Raw genomic sequence first — 19,981 nt, 5'->3', positions numbered from 1 at the left:
ACATGAAGTTTGAACTTGGCCAATCATGTATAAATGTTTGAGTTATTGCAAAAAAAAAAAAAATCGACTATGTGCAAAACCTAGCATAAAACAGTTGTAATCCAGCTGAGTACCTTAAATATATATTTCTATGCCATCTGTTCCACCATTTTCTCCAGTTACCTAAATTTTCCCTTGCTTAATGTTTCATTAACCCACATCATTTTCTCCCATTAGAGTATTTTAAAGAAAGGCAGCCCTCTGCTGGTCGCTTTTGACAGAATCAAAGTAAAATAAATAGCAATAAGTAACTAAACACGATGTGGCTGGCCCCAGCCACAAGATTTGATCATTGTGTGTCATTTTACAATGACAGAGCTGATAGTGTTCCTCTGGAATCGCAGTCAGGTACTTATTACTGAAAGGTCTTTTTCGTTTTCAGACACATTACAAAAGCCAATGTATAAACTTTACCAGTTGTGTAAGTGGTCTGCAGGGAACTAATGGAGTGATAATATTCAAGAAATGAGAAATATTACAGGTGCTACGTGATTAGCATCCTTATTGTCAGTGCAGTACACTAATACTAAAGACTACATGAAGATGTCCGGATCTTGACTTAATTTTAGTTTTATAAATGTGTATAATAGACACAAAACCAGGTAATTGATAATACTCAAATTAGAAGCTATTTCAGCAATACAGTGTCTATTATGGTAATATTGTCTTGAAACAAATATGGCAATGTTTATGGTCAGTAGCTTTCTAAAAGTCCCATCTGTACTGCTCTGGGGTCCTGCTATGTCCTCCATAAGTGCAGGTTTGTATGCATGCTCCTGAAGGCACTTGCTCCATCACTTTCTACCATGAACTGTAAGACTGGAAGAAAGCGAGGGAAAAAAAAAAGTTGACACAGTCTATGCTCAGTTTATACTGTATAATGAAGTCACTGCTTAGCAAAAAGTAGGTTGTTCCAAAGCTCAGTTCATTTGCTCCTGCTGCATCCCGCCTGGTCCCTGCAGGAAAGGTGGTAAACATTTAAAGGCAGCTGGCTGCTAGACACATGCCGGCTGTTCCAGGCTCCTCCTCAGCAGCCCGCTGGGCTGTGACACCCCCTCCCACCCCCCGACTGACCGGCTGAGGTAGCCGGGCTTGTTCAGCTTGGAGAAGGCCCCGGGGACACCTTAGAGCAGCTCCAGTGCCTAAAGGGGGCCTACAAGAAACCTGGAGAGGGACTTTTTACAAGGGCATGTAGTGACAGGGCAAGGGGGAATGGCTTTAAACTGAAACAGGGGAGATTTAAGCTAGACATTAGGAAGAAATTCTTCATTATGAGTGCTAAGGCACTGGCACAGGTTGCCCAGAGAAGCTGTGGCTGCCCCATCCCTGGCAGTGTTCAAGGGCAGGTAGGACGGGGCTTGGAGCAACCTGGTCTAGTGGGAGGTCCACCTGCCCATGGCGGAGGATTGAAACTGGATGATCTTAAGGTCCTTTGCAACCCAAACCATTCTATGATGACCCGCTCAGAACTGTCAGAAGCATTGGCACCTGGGCTTGGTGCAGAAAGGTTTGGGCTCTGGTGCTGCCAGCTATGGAATGAGTCTGGTTGCTCTGCAAAAACGAAGGACCCATCATTTTAAAGTGTTTATTTTATTTGTATTAAAGGACACCCTGCAGGCCAGGGGTTGTGGGGTTTTGGGGTTGTTTGGTTGTGTGGGTTTTTTTGTTTGTTTTTTGTTTTTTTTGCTTGCTTTGTTGCTGTTGTTGTTTTGGTAGGTTGGGTGTTTTTGTATTTCTCTTTGATTTGTTACATACTAAAACCCAGCTCCCGTGGTTGAACCAGCCTTGGCATGACAACGCAATCCAGCGAGCCAGGCACACTTCAGAGGGCTCTGGCAAAGGGACCTTTTCCTCGGTGTGTACTTCAGGGCCTCCCGGGACTCAGCGGTGTGAGAACAGCGGCACTACTGAGGCCGAAAACCATGCTCAGGGGCTCAAAACCCCGCTCCCGTCGCTCTCACAGCCGGCCGCAGGGCGGGGACTCCCGCCGGCACTCCCAGAGCTGCCGCCGCCGCGGGAGGAGCGTTCGGCCGAGCTGCGGCGCTGCCGGCGGCTGGGCCCAGGCGGAGGCTGAGGCGTGCCGGCTTCCCGCCCTCGCCGACTGTGGCGGCTAGACCTTCCCGCGGCCTGCGGGGTGGCCCAGGCGCGGCAGTCCCACCGGGAGGGCGCCTGGGGCTGCCGGGCTTCCCCGGCAGGCGGGCGGCGAGCAGCAGAACGGGTCCGCTGTAACGCGCCCTCCGGCGGCTCCAGGGCTTCGGTGAGGCGGCCTGGCGGCGCACTGTGCACCTTAACCCTCGTTTTCACACCGGTTTGTTTCTCTTAAATGCCTCGGGGGTTTTGAAAGGCGAGAGAGTTTTGAACCCAGCAGACCCCTATAACTGTGTCGTCGGTGGTGTATATAAGCCTGTTTTTCAACTTCGTGGCTTTATAACTTTTCACAAGTAGCAGTTTCTCTTCACATCAGCCATGTCAGGTAAGTATCTCTGTGTAATGGCAGATGAGGAGGCCGATGCTCAGGTCCTCAGCAATCTGCAAAGCTGAGGGTGGACTAGAAGGGCTTGGAGGGGAGACATAGCCCCTTCACCTACACCACAGAGCCCTGTCCCCAGGTCTCCAAAATGCAGGTAATCTTGAATCCTGCCTGCGTGCAACCGGTTTCAACTTTGCATTGCTGCCTGGCTCCTCCAGGAAGAGTGCTAAATGATTTTCTGTGGTTTTGTTCTGTAAGTACGAAGTCTAAAGTGCAGAATTGGCCTGCAGCAGATACGATGTGTACATATGGTCTCACTAGCTAATATAATATTAAATTTGTTTTAAAAGATGTTTATTTCATGCCCGAAATACATGTCTTGGGATTTTTGTTTTGGTTCTGTCTGTAGTGATGGCTTCAGGAACAGCGCTGATTTATGATGAGGAGATGACCACTCACAAACTACTTTGGAGTGAGTAAGTCACTGCCATCATTTTCATTAATAGATTCTTGCCAGGACTCTTGAGTGAAGTACCAAGTAAATGCAGGTTTTGTAAATGTAATAGGAAACACCCAGTGGCAGATAACACTGTAATTTTCCTAGTAAATGGGAAGTCTTTCCTTTTGTAGAAAAGTTTTTATTTTATTCCCAGTTTGCATCCAGGTGCTGTGATGATAATCTGAAACTGGGTTTGAGAAGCTGCAGGTCTCCAGGCTAGCAGGCCTTAACCAGAAGTGTTAGGTTTAGGCATCTGAGTAGCCCCCTAAATAAAGTATTTTCAGCTAATTAAATAGTTTATAAACCTAAAGGATCATTTATCTTGTAGATGTGATATATGTTTATGAGCATATGTGGATATACTCAGATAAAAGCTGACAATTCAGTTAGAAATTGGTATATGATACTTGCTTAAATTTACATAAATTAGGCCAATACCATTGCAGTTGCTCAGAGTACCAGCCCACTTCTCCCCTGTTCACCTTCATTGTAAACTACAGCTTTTCATTTCAGCATTCCTATGTCTGTAGTTAAGCATTGCTTCTTTCAGTGGTGAGAGAGCAGACAAAAAGTGATGCCATGGTGTTTCTTTTTGATTTAAGAACCATACATATTTTTCAGCTTGCATATTTTAGAACCAATTTTTGGCTCAATTCCAAAGCAAAAAGTGTTTAAAGTCTGTATTTCTCTTTTAATCCCATGTATCACTCTATGAGGGTAATGAATCTTCTTACAATGTGAAATTAAAAACTGGGCATTATGAAGTGTATTTGTTAGCTGTGGTAGTATGATTTTATAGTGATACTATTATTGCTTATTTTTAGTCCTGTTTGTGATATTGAAGTGCCAGAAAGGCTGTCCTCCTCCTATATGCAGCTTAAGCATTACCATTTGTTGGAAAGATGTGTCCATGTGCCTGCCAGAGAAGGAAGCGAGGAGGAGATCCTGTTGGTTCACAGGTCTGAAACCTACTTTCATCACTTTTCAGATTAAATCAATGAAATAACAAATCTCATACTTCTAGGTCATACTTCACTCCATTTGAAAAGATCTGCTCCAAAACAATGGAAAATGCATCATACTCAAAGTTAGACAAATGGTGTTCTGTATGGTATAGGTGCTGAAGTATGAATCTTCTATTCTGCTGAATCCCCATTCTCACTCTTTGGGTTCTTAAGCAATGAATACTGATTTATACATAGGATCAGAAGTAAACTTCTAATCAAAATTGTGAAGAGATTTAAAAATGTGTAGAAAAATGAGTATTTCTTTAGAAAGATAATAACCTTATGTTTCTTCCAAGTGCCTTTGAGATAGAGCAAGCTGAACAGAGAAACTTCACAGCTAATTCTGGGGGGGAACAGCAGCTTGCCCATTCTGAAGTCATGGCAATGAAATCTGCTCTAGTATTTTTCATTTCAGTTTGATGATTTTGCAGCCAACTGCAGATAGTTCTGTGTGTTGCTTGTACACTCATTTGCCTTTGTCAGGGACCATGAGGGCAGCCTTCTGAGAGGCAAGGGAAGTTGGGAGCAGAGCATGATGATGTATAAGAATCCTTACTTTCAAAGTGCTCCTTACTTTTTTCACTATACCTTGCAACTGGCATTCCAGAGTATCTATTGGACTTGCAAAATCTCACAGAGAGCCCCTTTAAACATACAATCTGCAACTTTTCATTGCATTTCACATTTAAAAAAACCTTTTTAGTTCCTTAGTGAAGTGTTGTAACTTTCTCTCCTCTGCAGTTCAGAATATTTAGAAGTGGCAAAAAGCACCCAAACAATGAATGAAGAGGAACTGAAAAAAGTGTCTGGAAATTATGATGCTTTCTTCTTTCATCCGGTGTGTAAGTTAAATTGCTTCCTCTGTGGGAGTTACAAGTATTTGTGTTACTGCATCCATCCAACTGACACTTTCCTAAGTAGGACAAAATTTGCAATACATTTTTTTGCTATTTAAATAGACTTGCATTTATGATGTTATCTGTTTCAAGTTTAGTATAATGCTATAATTTAAATTGGCTAAGTGTCCTGTCATCTGTTCTTTGATTATATCATGCCAGTATAGCTCACTACCCAAATTTTAGCTCTATTTTTGTCACTTAATGTCACTGTAGACCATTAGTGAGTTACAAATCCTATCTTGGTAACAGTTGCTCTTGAATGTTGTGCTAGGTAATGCAGGTGAGGTCCTTCATGTTCTACCTCTGTAAGGTTTCATTCCTTACTCTCAAAGAGTTATTCCATTAGTCAGTTCAGTGTGTCCATGCCATGTTTCTTAACTGCTCCAGAGACAGCATCCTTATAAAGGATAAGGTTATCACAGCTAAATCTAGTCAAAAGCATATTGGAATCTGTGTTGTAAAATAACGCTTTCAACTACCTGCATACAACCTCAGTTGGGTAGAATTATCTCCAGACAATTTGCTGTTGGGGTACAAAAACATGTCATGTGTGATTAATTTAAATAAGCTGAGTAGTGATTGATGGCAACTATGAGTTTCTTTCAGAACACTTACCGCTGTGCCAAGCTAGCGGTAGGAGCAACTTTGCAGCTGGTGGACGCTGTGATGTCAGGAAAAGTGTGCAATGGAATGGCATTAGTAAGGTAAGAAAATAGGTGAGAAAGTTTTCACTTTGTACCAAAAATTCTTTTGTAACTATTTAAAACTTTGGTTTAGACCTCCAGGTCACCACAGCCAGAGAAGTGCAGCTAATGGGTTCTGTTTGTTCAACAATGTTGCTATTGCAGCAGAATATGCAAAACTGAAATATGGTCTGCACAGGTAAGTGCATGGTTGGCTCTAGAGAAGTTTTTCATACCCCAGTTTGGCATTTAGATAACTCTGACATTGTACTGTTTTAGATTAATTTCTAGAGCTTTCTGGGCATCATATATGTTTTGGGTCAGAAAAACATATTAATCTGTACTTCCTTTAGATTAAGATGCTGTGGTGGTTCTGCTGAATTTTTTCTTTTACTGATCTATGCAGAATCCTAATTGTTGACTGGGATGTGCATCATGGGCAAGGAACTCAGTATATATTTGAAGAGGATCCAAGGTTTGAACAATTTTATTTTTTTTATATTAGCTGGTAAAAGATTTCTTATCTCTGTAGAGAATAAGATTTCTTAACTTTCTAAAACTATAATTTTACAAAACATTCTTGCTACTTTAGTCATTGTTTTCTACTTGTTATAAAATAGAGAGGAAAAGATAACAAAAAGAAAAATATGTAAATATATTCTACTGTAAAAAGTAGCAAACACAAAATGACTGATATGATTACCTTAGTTTGCCAGCAATAAGATCTCTTCATGCCAGTATTCAGGCAGTACATCTGTTCTCTGTATTCACAAACCTCTCAGTTAAAGTATTCAAGTAGTAGTTGGATAAAATACATGAGCTTTATATTGTTTTCAGAAAAGCCACAGAAATAGGTTCTAGAAACAAGTCTGCTCTTCTGAAAATGCCCTGTCTTTGGGCTGAATCGACTGCATGCATCCAAGAAGTTTTTAGCAGGTTAATTTTTAGGTTAATTTTGCCATAGGACCTACTATGCTACGTTGCACAGTCCAAGTCCTTTAAGAAAACTAAGGAGAAAAGACAATTCTATTTTATTACTTTCAGTCAATGCAGTCACCAGGTTCAGGATATAAAGTCAGTTCCAGAATGCTTTTGTCAAGTTGGATTTGTTACGTATATCTTTCAGTGTTTTGTATTTTTCCTGGCATCGTTATGAACATCAGGAATTCTGGCCATCGCTCAAAGAATCTGATTATGATGCTGTGGGTCGGGGAAAAGGAAAAGGTTTTAACATAAATTTGCCTTGGAATAAGGTAAATGTTTACAGCACAACAAAGCAAATGCAGTAGCTTTGTATCTCATGCTTTATATAATGCTTTCTGAGAAGCGTACTGCTTTTCATCTGTGGCAGATGTCTTAGCACAGTGTACATCCTTCCTGTCATTGGAATGTCTGCTGAGAAATATGGCTAAGAATGTGATAATGCTTTTTTGGTTTGTTTTTTGGTTTGTTTTTAGTTTTGTTTTAAAGAGGAAGATGTGCGAATATGTGCATATTTGTTTTTTTCTATAATATCTTACCTGTCCATCAAATCAGAAAGTGTTTCAGGAGATGACTACATACATCCTTGCTCAACAGAGAACTGAAGCTCATACTTCAGTTGGATATTAATGCACCTTACTTGAATCGAATTTGTTTTACCTGACCTCATAATAAGGTTCCCTTAACTTTTGATACTATCTTTCCTTAAAGTCTTAAAGGAACCTTAGAAAGTCTTTTATTCCAACAGGAAAATATGACCTTATTTCTGATACTTTGCAGGTTGGGATGGGAAATGCAGATTATCTTGCTGCATTCTTCCATGTGTTGCTTCCAGTGGCTTTTGAGGTATTTTTTTTTTCTCCTCTGCTGTATGAATAGCAAAACCAAAACCTACTTCTTAAGTACTTCTTAAGCAGATGCCCTTGAATGCTGTAGAAATACAGGAATTGCCAGTAGCATAGTTAACACCTTGTTTCCGCTAGTATGACTGATGTCCTGATCAACTGAATAGTATTTGAGGAATGTTAGCTTTTAGATATTCAATACTATGATCTGCAACTTCTCCGGGAGGAATGAAAATAGTGCATAAAGGGTGATCTTAGTGTTTATTCAAGGAGAATCTTTGTGTTCATATTGTAGCTGAAATAACAGCTGAACATGATACTGTTGAATTCCAGTACAAAATTGAAAACAGGACATAAGAATGTGCTACAACGCTTTCTGTTTTATAACAGTTTGATCCTGAACTGGTCATTGTCTCTTCTGGATATGATTCTGGAATTGGTGACCCCGAAGTAAGTAACTTTTGGCCTTTCTGTTGTCAGACATGAATCTGTTTTGATCTACCTCTTCAATGTCCTATGAATATCACTTTCTCTGAGCTATAAATACATGTTTGAGTCTTTAAGTTGACCCAAACTCATTAAATACTACAACAAAACATGTAAAGGCAGATTATTCAATAGGCATAATTATAGTGGGGGGAGTTGCACCTTTAAAGCAGTTGGTTCAGCATTTTGTTATATACAATGAAAGGCAAGTGTTCCAGTATTCCAACTCGGACTCATGTATTTCAGATTGTATGGGGATTTTTTACCAATGTTTTGGTTCAGGGTTTCATCTCAAAATGTTTTCTTTGATTTAGGGTCAGATGAATGCCACTCCTGAAGTTTTTGCCCACCTTACCCATTTCCTGATGCAGTTGGCTAACGGCAAGCTGTGTGTCATCCTAGAGGTAATGACTTGTAAAATGTACTCCCAGGGGAAGGGTCTTTGTATTAGAGCCATGTAGGGCAAGATAGGAGCTAGGAAGTAAAAGTTCTTAACAAAATAATTTATTCCTTTTATCTTTTGAGAATCAGGAATGCAAAAATGGCTAAGGTTTGACAGTGCTGTTACACATTACAAGAAATACATGTCTTAAAAACCGGGTTTGGTTTGTTGTTTTTTTTAACTTAACATTTTGAAAAAGGAGCATATGGTCATTGTAAAAAAAATCCATATCCTCCACAAATATGTTCAGTTTTTGTGAACAGTGACTAGCCTGCTGCTCTGGACAGTCCCATGCTCATTAAAATGTATTTAGTGAATAAGCTGCATTACCATTACAATTTATGTCTTACTCCAGGAGTGCTTAAAAAGCCCTTAACCTAAATATACTCTTAACTTAGTAATGGAGCCTTTACTAAATTCCCCTCCTAATGGCTGGTGGTGTGACTGCTCTACAGGTGGTGTGCAGGAAGACTGTCATCTGCAATCTAGCCATTTTCAATCTGTCTTCAGTTGTTCTCCAAATTCTGCAAAACCATTGGGACAATCATATCTTAAAAGTGTCAGGCTGAGGGAGATTTGCCATACACAGACATTTTAGAAGACAGTGAAAATGTTTGCTTTCTAAGGAGTCTTCCATCAGAATTGATGAAGATAGCATAATATCATGGATAGGAAAGGATAAGGCATGTTTCCAGGGTTTGCATCACAAAGTCATGTCTGATTTCATAAATTAATCGAACCATGATAAAATGAGTCAAACCATGGGATGCCAGTGAATTTCAGAAAACAGCCTCTAACTTAACTGGTCTTATATTGGAACTCATTGACTTAGAGGTACTTGTGTATCATCTTCCATTTCTGTAATTTCAGATATATTTCAAAATTTTAATTGTTTTCCATGATGATATTCAGGATGGATGTTACAAGTACTTGTTCCTTAAGTGACATGAAATACTTTTTTCTAGGGTGGATACCATTTAAAGTCATTGTCTGAATCCGTCTGCATGACTGTAAGAACTTTGCTTGGAGATCCTATACCTCAAATAACTGGAGAAATGGCACCTTGCCTAAGGTAAGCATATGAGGAATTTTAGAACCACTCATGTATTTATTGGAGAGGTAAAGATGTGCATGCTTTGAACATTCTGCTGAAGCAAGGTTTTAATGTGATGCTTTATATCATGCTTCAGGAAGTGGTACACCTGGTTTGGTGGTATATTAAGGTTTTAATATGATGGTTTATAATATAGTATTTTCTGCTCTGGATAACTTTAAAAAAAAAAAAGTCATCCAAGGTACAGTTTTGTATACGTTTGTTTCTGAAATTACTTCAAGTTGCGAGAATTTAGTGGCTTATAATTTTATGCTATTTATCCTCGGACCTTGTTATCCTGTAGAGATCTATCTCACTCAAGGCTGACACTATCCTGTTGTAATCAAGGCAATGCCAGTTAGTAACAGCCAGCGTTTGGGAAAGAATGTGTTAGCAAGGATTAGTTCTTCAGACTTCAAAGCCACTTCATTGCTGTAGTACAGCAATAGCTGGAGCTGACCTTTCTCTTGTCAGTGAGAGCTTATCCTGTGCAGAGCCAGTTGTGATGACTCCTCCTGTTTCTGGAATTTGGAGCATCACAGCCTGGGGTGCAAAAGCACTTGACCTGACCCAAGATAATTAAACTTTGAGTCTAACTTCTTTTTGGAGACAGTAGGATTGTGTTTGCACAGTGGTGAATCTGACCTAGTAAAGCATTCTGAACCTTGGGCCTGAATCAGTTCCACATCTAAACAGCACCCTTCTCTCTACCTGTCTATAATATCTCCCCTGCATCTCCAAGTTCTATCCTCAGTCCCTCTCCCACCTCAATAGTTGTCCTGCGTTTTTCCAGTAGTAATGCTTCTCGTGCATTCTGGTGGCAGCTCCTACCAGTTGGCTGCGTTGGTTAAAACTTGGAGTTCAGATCAGTTAGGGAAGTGGTGTAAATATACACAGGCTGTGAGCAGAGTTCTTTAGTAAACTCTGATGGAGCAAAGGTGGTTATTTTGCTCCAAGCACATCCCATACCCCTGTATCACTTTTTCTGTACCAATTCCAGCATCTGTTTGCTGTCATCCTAGGTAATACAGAGTTGATTACATATTTATCCATTATATTAGTCAAGCACCTGAACACCTGAATTTCTCCTGGGTTTAACATGATCTTAATTATGTTTGTAGGATAGCTGACGTAATAGGACCATTTTCCAGTAGTTCTGCAAATAACCAGTGATAAAATGGATTTCAACACAAAGAATAGCAGGGAATGCGATTTACTTGGTTACTGAACAGATAGGCTTGCTTTTGAGTGAATCCAGTGACATCTTTACATTATGTAGATAAAATGTCTGACAAAGACAGGTGAAACCCTGCCTCTCCTGAAGTCAGGCACAGGTGTGCTTCCTCCAAGATCAGGGTTGGGATTTCACTCGGTGTGTGTAAATGTGTGCACATATTGCATGTGGTGTTCTTCACTTTTCTTTTTTTGACTCTTGAATCTAATCTTTCCAAGCAGTCTGCCCACTGGCTCTCATGCTCTTTCTCTTCTGTATTCTCATAAGAGACCAGAGCTCGTTCATTTTCAGTTGGATTATTTTGGTTTTGCTTTTTCTTTGAGGTACATTTGTTTCCTTTATTTTCATTACTGCTGATACTGTTAATCCTGTTTCCTTTGTAGTGCTGTTGAATCTATTCAAAATGTGAGAGCAGCCCATAAACCCTACTGGAAATGGTTGATGTATGAAGGTAACTGCTTCTCTTTCCTCAAGCAAATGTGATTAGTAAATGGATTCATACAGAAATTCAAAATGATTAAGATTAATACCAATGGATTAAAATAATTGAACTACATGTTACTCACCAAGTGACTGATGAAGCAGTTTGAGGCTTCATTCAAGGCCATGTCTTCAGCTGGTCTGAAAATAACTTCTGAAGCTGATGTTTGGATTGATGATGATGTTTGCATCGTGCCAAAAACTAGCACTTTGATACCTTTGTTTGAGGGTGCTGTTTTCTGTGTTGGAAGCATGGGCATAAGATTTATTGTAATTTATGACCTTTTGCTAGATTAAAACAAATGTAGCAGCACTGAAAAGTAACATCTGTGTCAGGAAATATTGTACCTGGTGCATAGAAATAAATATGCATATTATGAATACAGATGTACTGTTTTGTAATCTACATCTGTACATTAATAATAAATATAATTATTGCAATATACATAACCAAATGTTAACACACTGCTCAGGGATTAATACATGTTAAACCCCTCTTTTTTTTTTTTCTTTCTCTAGATGTATCTTTTTTACAAAACGTGAGCACCAGATCACACCTACTAACGAAAGCTGATCCAAATCCCTCCACAGAGCATGAATCTAAGATAACTAACAATAACGAAACTGTTGAAATAGAAAGGTTTTTGGAACTGCACATGAAAAACATTCTATTTCCAGTGCCTCCCATCAAAACAGCAACAACAATTGACTCTAAAGGGTCAGCACATTTTCTCCCTGGACCTGTTCATTTGGTGAAGGAAATGGACAAAAGTGAAATCAAAGCTCTTGTCAGGTTGGTCCTATTTATTTAATTTTCAACCTAATTATGAGGATGAGAGGTCTCTGTGCAGATTGCCACCTAGCTCTGTCTCTGTCATGGCCATCTTTTAGGCTTTAGCCTCCTCAGTTATAGTCAGAGTTTCTTCTTTTGAAAAATTAAGACATCGGTGTTAGTTATCACTCACAGCCTTTAGTTTGGTTCTTCGAAAGACTTAATCAAAATACTTCTAGATAAAACTATTTCAGTGGAGATATACAGATAAAACTATTAGATAATTAGATAATATTAGATAATAGATAAAACTATTTCAGTGTTACCATCTTCCTGATAGAGCTGGGGTTTTGAGAATCAGTGTGTAGCAACTATATAGATGATACACCGTCGGTACTAACTGCAAAATACTGTTAACTGTGTCCTTGTTGAACACATTGCCTCTAACCTAAGTTTTCTTCATATCATTTATTTTACAGTGGCTTTTACACAGACATTGTGAAAGAGGACAAAACTCTGTTCTCTCTTGGCAGTGTGTTGGCTGTCCTAGATAAAATACTTAAGAAGGAGGTAATAATAAACTGTTTCAATCTTGGGGGTGAAGGAGGCTAGGAGGAGAGTTGGATTCCTCTGACTTTTTGTTCTACTATATTGTTGTCCAGGTATTAGTTACTGTGTAGTTCACAACCTCCTATCTTCATCTAGAATGTGCTTAACGACAAGAACATTCAAGATGAAAAAATTTATGTAGGGATCATGAATAACCCAAAGACATCTTTCTAATGATCTTTGGGCAAGACAGTGTCTTGTGTATGAGTCAGTAAGAACCTTCTCATCACTATCAGACACAGAGGCGAGTCATGCATTCTGTCTTCCAGCTGAGGGGAGCAGAAGCTAGTGTGTCAAGCACTAGTGAGCAGCAGCAAGAAATCTGAACATGAAATATAAAAAAATTTCCTCTGTTAATGCACAGTTTTGCCCCCTGTCTTTAGGGGAGACTTCTGCATTACCTTCATTGCAAGATGCCATGCTATGTGGAGCTGCACCCATTTACCATTATCTGTACAACAGTTTACTCATAGTAAATTTTGATTTATACATACACACACACCCCCTCACAGCTAGTGGAGCTGGTAAAACCCCCACTGTATGCTGTGATTCTGAACAGAGTAATTCCAGCTCAGCATTCTGATTCTTGCAGGGTCAGGAATGAAGAGAAGGCAGGCTGGGAGGGTGCATGTTTGTATTTATATATAAAAACTTGGAGAAGCAAAGAGGAAAAACTGCAAACAAGTTAAGAATACTACATCATAATAAATTAGTCTTTTCCTTTGAATAAAAAGCTCTTTCTAAAGTACCAGGCCAGCAAGGAAGAGTAACTGCCAGAATGGCCTCTTTCTTGTAAGCCACATTCTTGCTGTTGGAAGGGATGTATGTAGATCTCAAGGACAAATCTCTAACATCGTAGACTGCTCATACCTCCAGGAAAGACTATAAATAGACAGGAAAAAAAAAAAAAAAAGAAGAAGAAATAGAACTTTCCATGAGCTACAGAAGCTAAGCTGAGCTTTTTGTGTTGACAAATACAAAGAGGAGTGAGCAGAGAGAGCACGCATTATCTTTTTGCTTAGCTTTCATGTGGAGTTCAAAGCACTACGCAACATAAATGAAACATGAAAGGCTGAGTGAATAATACTGCCATTGAATTTTCCAGAAAGGAATAGCTTGCCTAGGTTGAAGGAAGAGTCAGAATTAGAATTCAGGGATGACCTCCTTTTCATGGGGTGCATATTTCTGATGCAGTTTGCCTAGAGTGTATCCAATCTGCAGGCTAAGAGAACCAGTAAATATGACCTTCCCCTGCAAAAGCTATTTTTACAGTTGCCTTTTAGCACAGCACCATACTTAAGAAGTTATAGAACAGCCCTTGGCATAACAATCAAATATGGCCTTTCTGCAGAAAATGAATTAATAACATTTTCTTAACCCTACTGTGATAGATCAATAAGATTCCTTTCATACAGCAATAGCTTTGTTTGAATGTCACATCTAAACAAGAAAAAAGCTGATACAAAAGGCATCATCTTGTGCAGCATTAATTCTGAATGAGAAATCTCTTTTGCAGGTATGCAGTGGAATTGCAGTATCCCCCACTGCTGTGTCTGTTGCTGTTGCACTAAGACATTCTGTTCAGTTTGGATTTCAAAGGTGAATTTGTATCTTTTGCATCTGGGGACATTTGACAAAATGTAAAAATAAGGTACTGGGTGTTTGAGCTATGGCAAATAGCCTTCGAAACCTTAATTTTAAAGCAAATAGCACCTCCATATGCAAACCATTTTCAGTATGTAGTTTAGGCAATATTGTAAATGCCAGCAAACCCCTTTTGCCTTATCAAAGGCAAAACACTTGTAAGGATGACTGCTGTGCTAGCCCATGTTTTCCTTGTCAGATTTTTATTGTCTTTGGTCCAAGTACATTATCTTGGTTTCATTTTTTCTAAAAAGTATTTGGTAGGAGAAAAGAACTTCCCTTGAGCTGTCATAAATGTTTTTTCTTTGCACTTTAACAGGTCAAATTCAGAAACAATATACATTATTTTTATGCATGTAATCTACATGCAAACTCTTTAAACAAATTGCACTAATAGAAAAAAATACTTGTGGATGTAAATGCATATTTTTGTTTTCTGCAGAGTGCTTTGTGTATTTGTTGGAGACATGCAAATCATACCAAATACAGAAGATGGGTGAGATTTCTCTTTACTTCATAGAATAATAGAATGTTTAGGTTGGAAAGGACCTTAAGATCATCTAGTTCCAACCCCCTGCCATGGGCAGGGACACCTCACACTAAACAGTGTTGCTCAAGGCTCTGTCCAGCCTGGTCTTGAACACTGCCAGGGATGGAGCATTTACCACTTCTTTGGGCAACCTGTTCCAGTGCCTCACCACCCTTACGATAAAGAACTTCTTCCATACATCCTGAACTTCCCCTGTTTTAGTTTGAACTTGTTACCCCTTGTCCCCTTGTATCACTACAGTCCCTGATGAAGAGTCCCCCTCTGGCATCCTTGTAGGCCCTCTTCAGATACTGGAAGGCTGCTATGAGGTCTCCACGCAGCCTTCTCTTCTCCAGGCTGAACAGCCCCAACTTTCTCAGCCTTTCTTCATACAGGAGGTGCTCCAGTCCCCTGATCATCCTCGTGGCCCTCCTCTGAACTTGTGCCAACAGTTCCATGTCCTTCTTATGTTGAGGAAACCAGAACTGCACACAGGACTCCACGTGGGGTCTCATGGGAGCAGAGTAGAGGGGCAGGATCACCTCCTTTGACCTGCTGGTCACGCTCCTTTTGATGCAGCCCAGGGTACAGTTGGCTTTCTGGGCTGTGAGCGCACACTGCCGGCTCATATTCAGTTTCTCATTGACCAACTTCAGGGATTCACATCCCAAAAGCTTTATAAATGTTTATGAGTTGTCTATATGTATGATGAAATCTGCACCAAGGAATCAGTCATGAGATGTTGTTCATTAAGTTTAGCATAAGACAAAATACAGAACATCCCCAAATACATCTCTGAAGACAAACTGCTATCTCTAAATGCCACTTTAAGATTTAGGTTTAAAGAACAATCCCTCTATATTATGTGAAAATCAGATTATTACTGACATAGAATATTGAAAATATAAAGTAATAAAGAAGACATGTAATTTTCCCTAATATAATAACTAACATTATTGTTAGTATCAAATTGTATATAACAAAAACCCCAACCCCCACGAGATTTGGTAGTGGCCTAAGGCTGACATCATGTCAATTCTCAAAATTAAATAAACATCCCTAGGCAATAGCCACAGTCTGCCTCTGTTTGCAGCATTCCAGATTGTGATTTAGGGCTCATTTTTTTAAAGCACTTCTCTGTGTGATTGGGACTTCAATAATGTGACCTTTTTATTTCAGACACTAGAAAAACTGAAAACCATGTGCACAGTCTTCCTATAACTGCAGGGGGCACATGCTGTTGATGCAGAGTTCCTTATTGGAAGTAATCTTTCCTTATAACTTTTTTCGCCACTTCCCCTTTTTCTTAAAAGTAATTTACCCATAGTTTTCAATACTCTTCTTTAAAAACTATTATTTCCATTTTAATTCGTGTTTACATTAAGGCATGTACTAATGCAAATAGTTACTTGCGCCTGTGTTACAAATTTGTATTTAAGTAATGATTTCTGTCTCATTGGAAGTTGATTAAATACTCAGATGTGGGGTTTATTTACAGAAAAATACTCATGGTACACATTTGTGAGAAAGAACAGTTTGGAAAGCCCAGCTCCAAACACTATATTCCTCTAAGCTGGAAAGAGGTAAGATTCACTTTCTGGAAACAACATTAGAGAAAAACAGTAGAATATGTTTACAGATTCATAAAATGTCACTGAGAAGCACACTTCTCACTGCAATTTGGACCTTTGAAAATACTTCCTTTTCTTGACCTTGCCAGGGTACTACTCCTTCACAGATCTTTAGAGTATATTAGAATGCACAGGGCTGTGGAAACCTTCGGTAGCTACTGTGGTTCATCTTCAAGAAGGCAAAGTGTGAAGACATAAAAGATAAATAATCTGCATGTTTAATGTAAAAATTGCTGTGAGAATAGATGAGTGTCCAATTTCCTAGGTCAATCAAAAGCTTTTTGAGATTCACCTTACTATTTTGGTTTATATCTGGCAATTTGGGGCTTTACATTTGCGCTAAACAGTTTCTTATTGTTAAAGGATGCCAAAGGAAATGACTTATTTTCTGCTGTACTTGGAGTAATTCTTCCTGTAGCATACAGTTATCAACCAAACTTGACAGTAATAGCTGTTGGACCAAACAGGAGCCTTGGAATAAGTGGGATTTCTCTGCTTTTTGCTTTGCTGCAAGGATTATCTGAGTCTCGCATTTTTGCAGTTATTGAGGTAAGAAGTAGTGCTAAGCTGTGGTATTTCAAAGTGGCTGGGACAGGACTGAAATCAAACAGCAGCACATGTAGTATGAACTGTTCCCAGGCTGCCTAGTAGAATATATTGGCTGTATCTATACTGCCTTTGGTAGCCCTGAGTTCATGATGCAAGCAGCCTAAATTTCTTTCTGTCCTGAGAACAAGACACAGCTGAGTACTGGGCTGTAGGCAGTGTCCATGACTGAGAAGCTGAGGCATGAATGCAGGTCCATGATTATGTCTATGAATGGTAGATGTTCTGACAATTTGCTACAACTTCCCTTTCCACCTGGGATTCATTCCTCAAAGTTGTCTCTTGAAAAGAGATGCTTGTGTCTGTTAATTGTATGGCCTCTTTCCATGAAATGTGGCTGTAAGCCGCCCATTGGCCTGTTTATCATAAACCACTAAATTTCCTCTCCTCTCCCCCATGCTGTACTTTATCACACACGATTTCAATCATGCAGAAGGTAAATCAGAATAGAACATATCCTTTAAGTGGCCTGTAATACGTAACTGAGTCCCAGTGTGTTTCTGGTAGAGAGCATGGCAAAGGAAATGAAGAATATACGGATCTTTCCCTAGTCTAGTTTTTTCACACATCACCACCTTAAAGATTTCTGAATTTAGGAAGTCAGAGGCTGTATCCAGACCTGTGTGTAGTGAGTGCGAGTGAGCGTATCTTCGTGAATTTATCTAATCTCTTAAAGAACTCAGTTTACACTCTTGGCCTCTGCAGCATCCTGTGGCTGTGAGTAACACAATTGCTGTCTGTGTTCTGTGAAACAGTAACTTTTGATTGCTTTTGTGCCTTCTAGCTCTTCTTTAATGAGAAACAATGAATAATTGTTCACATATTCTTATCTGTTCCCCAGCAAGTATCCTCTTAAAGGTACACTATTCATTTAGCTGCCAGTTAAGTGGGTTTTGACATACTTAATTCTGTAGTCCTCTCAAATGTCATTTATTTTAATTTGCAGTGCTGATATGTAAGTTGTCCAACCTACAATAATTTGTACATTGATATGCAGTAGACATGAATAGTGTATTTGCATGTTACTACTTAGGAATATGAAATGGAAAGAATTACTGGTATTCTAAAGGGAAACTGGGAGGTAAAAAGGAAGTTAGGTGTACATCATTACAAAATGGCTGGTACTTTTATACTGGTACTCTGCCGGTAGCTCCGTAACAAGTTTATGTAGTGTTTGGGGAGTTTCTAATGCATGTGTTTGGCTTTTTAGAATAACTGAAAAACACTTCTGTCTCTTAAAAATAGAATAGTGTTGCAGTCTTCCAAATTAAATAATCTTCACATGCTATTGATATTTCACAATAGAATTTCTCTGAGCAAATGATACTGATTTAAACTGTCAAGAGTCCAGAAAAGTCACTTCTGGATGAAGGAAAATATATCTCTATTTTCTACCTAAAGAAAGTAAATGGTGCACGAAATAAACAAGCTGCATGGCGCCCTTCTTGCCTAATATTTTCTGTCTTTAACCCAGCATTATTTCTTTTCAGTCACTAAAGGAAAACTGAGATTCCTTCTCTTATCTGAAAGAAACAAATTTTACAGGAGATAAAAAATAATTTGCCTTTATCAGTAAAACTTCTCCATTTTGACACATTTTTATCTGAAAAAGGAAAGCTGCTCATTCTTGCTACTAATACTAGTAACTTAATTACAAAAGCTTGTTTGAAAGTACTCCATGTTTTACTGAAACAAAGAAAGTTTGGTTACCAGGAGTATTTTTTTTCTTCTTAAATAGGATACAGAGATAAACTTAGTGCAAAGTGCAGCCAAAGCATTAGTGGGTACTTCTACACCTCACTTTGGAGTTTTTGTACCTCCTACCCAGGAAAAAGTAAAACAAATAAAAATATTAAGAGACCAATTTCAGCAGGAATGGAAAATGCTTCAGTGTTCAGGTAAGCTGTCTGGTTTTATCTTTAGACACACAAGTTTCTGAAAAGGGTAAAAAAAACAGCTAGATCCTTGTAGTCAGTGTGATATTAAAGTCACTGGGAATAATTGTTCTAATGTCAAAAGCATGAAATTCTGAATGCTTTAATTCTGCCACTTCAGCCAGAAAGCACCAAATTTCATAGCATAGTAAGTGTACTCTTGGGAATTTTGAATACTGTTACTCCAAAATCTTGAAGTGAAACTACTAAAATGTTAAATGCTTAAAGAACAGTTAGTAAGATGTGAGATGTGCACTGGCTCTGACTGGTAATGTGTTTTCTGGATATAGTGCCAAATCAGGTGACACTTTCATGCATTTATCCCATCCACAAATAATTTCACTGAACTCAATCGTGATTAGTCATGCTGAGGTACTGCATTTGTGCAGGAATGAGGTAAACTTGTGTTTTTCAACAGCAAAAGCAGTGATAAAGGTGGGCATCTCTCTGAAGGAGAATGCCCACCTCTCCTTCGGAAGAAATGGCCAAGAGCAGTGTTCTGATTCCAGTAAAAATGTTCTACTGGGTTGGGAATTGGGGTGTGAGCTTTGATTAACAACTGTTTTTCGTACTGGTCTTTTCAGTGAAGGATGGGATTTCAAGAAATTGACTTCAGAATCATTTTACACAGCAGAAGAAAATGTGTTGCTGTTCATGTTGCCTTTTAAATCACCAGGAAAAGAGCTGGTCAATCTCCAAACAGAGTGAGAGTCATTCATGATTGTCTTCTGTTTTTAAAACAGTTTAAATGAGTATTTTCAGCTGGAGAACTCTGCAAATTCTATATTGGCACTAGTTATTTGGGACTGGTGCCTGAAGCAATTCCTGTACTTCATGACTGCAAACTGGGGCCTGTGTCATTGTAAATTGTTTGTGACATTGTAAAGCAGGCTTGCATATGCAGTAGCTTGACTCAAGTTCAAGAATTCCAGAAGACAGGCATCTGAAATGAGCAATCATAACAGCCAAAACATTTTAGTGCTATTCAGCATTATGCAAGAGTGCTTGCACTGCTGCCACCACCACTGCTTCATTGAGAGTTTTAAGCTTAACAGCCATTATCATCACAAGTGTGATACAGGACATGCACACACCATA

General features: G+C 39.1%; 1 protein-coding gene across 3 annotated transcripts; it reads left to right on the top strand.

Annotated features, from left to right (window-relative positions):
* Window positions 1-2,199: 2,199 nt before the first annotated feature.
* On the top strand, window positions 2,200-19,601 carry HDAC10 (histone deacetylase 10). Of its 3 annotated transcripts, none has more exons than XM_061372948.1 (21): window positions 2,200-2,296; window positions 2,919-2,985; window positions 3,833-3,967; window positions 4,757-4,853; window positions 5,521-5,618; window positions 5,692-5,796; window positions 6,004-6,072; window positions 6,724-6,850; window positions 7,359-7,424; window positions 7,814-7,873; window positions 8,224-8,313; window positions 9,317-9,423; window positions 11,062-11,129; window positions 11,678-11,951; window positions 12,410-12,500; window positions 14,056-14,138; window positions 14,626-14,679; window positions 16,211-16,295; window positions 16,707-16,892; window positions 18,688-18,847; window positions 19,468-19,601. In XM_061372948.1, the coding sequence occupies exons 2-21, from the start codon at window positions 2,921-2,923 to the stop codon at window positions 19,491-19,493; spliced, it is 2,046 nt and encodes a 681-aa protein (XP_061228932.1). In that variant the 5' UTR covers window positions 2,200-2,296; window positions 2,919-2,920; the 3' UTR covers window positions 19,494-19,601. The 3 variants fall into 3 exon arrangements, with proteins under 3 accessions (XP_061228932.1, XP_061228931.1, XP_061228933.1); XM_061372947.1 differs by lacking the exon at window positions 2,200-2,296 and adding an exon at window positions 2,365-2,512; XM_061372949.1 differs by lacking the exons at window positions 2,200-2,296; window positions 2,919-2,985 and having other exon boundaries at window positions 3,844-3,967; window positions 4,757-4,857.
* The last annotated feature ends 380 nt before the right edge of the window (window positions 19,602-19,981 follow it).

This window comes from Neopsephotus bourkii, unplaced genomic scaffold (genome assembly GCF_033783945.1).
Source record: "Neopsephotus bourkii isolate Nb327-2 ecotype Australia unplaced genomic scaffold, CSIRO-AGI_Nbou_v1 NB_1624, whole genome shotgun sequence".
In the NCBI taxonomy this organism is placed as follows: Eukaryota; Metazoa; Chordata; class Aves; order Psittaciformes; family Psittacidae; genus Neopsephotus; species Neopsephotus bourkii.
This window is presented reverse-complemented; position numbering and strand designations above follow the sequence as displayed.

What these genes read in the sequence shown, in the direction of transcription:
- HDAC10 (XM_061372947.1), top strand. An exon ending in AATGGAATGGCATTAGTAAG is followed by an intron (nt 5,619 to 5,691) that starts GTAAGAAAATAG and finishes ACTTTGGTTTAG; the next exon opens with ACCTCCAGGTCACCACAGCC. An exon ending in CTGGAATTGGTGACCCCGAA is followed by an intron (nt 7,874 to 8,223) that starts GTAAGTAACTTT and finishes TCTTTGATTTAG; the next exon opens with GGTCAGATGAATGCCACTCC.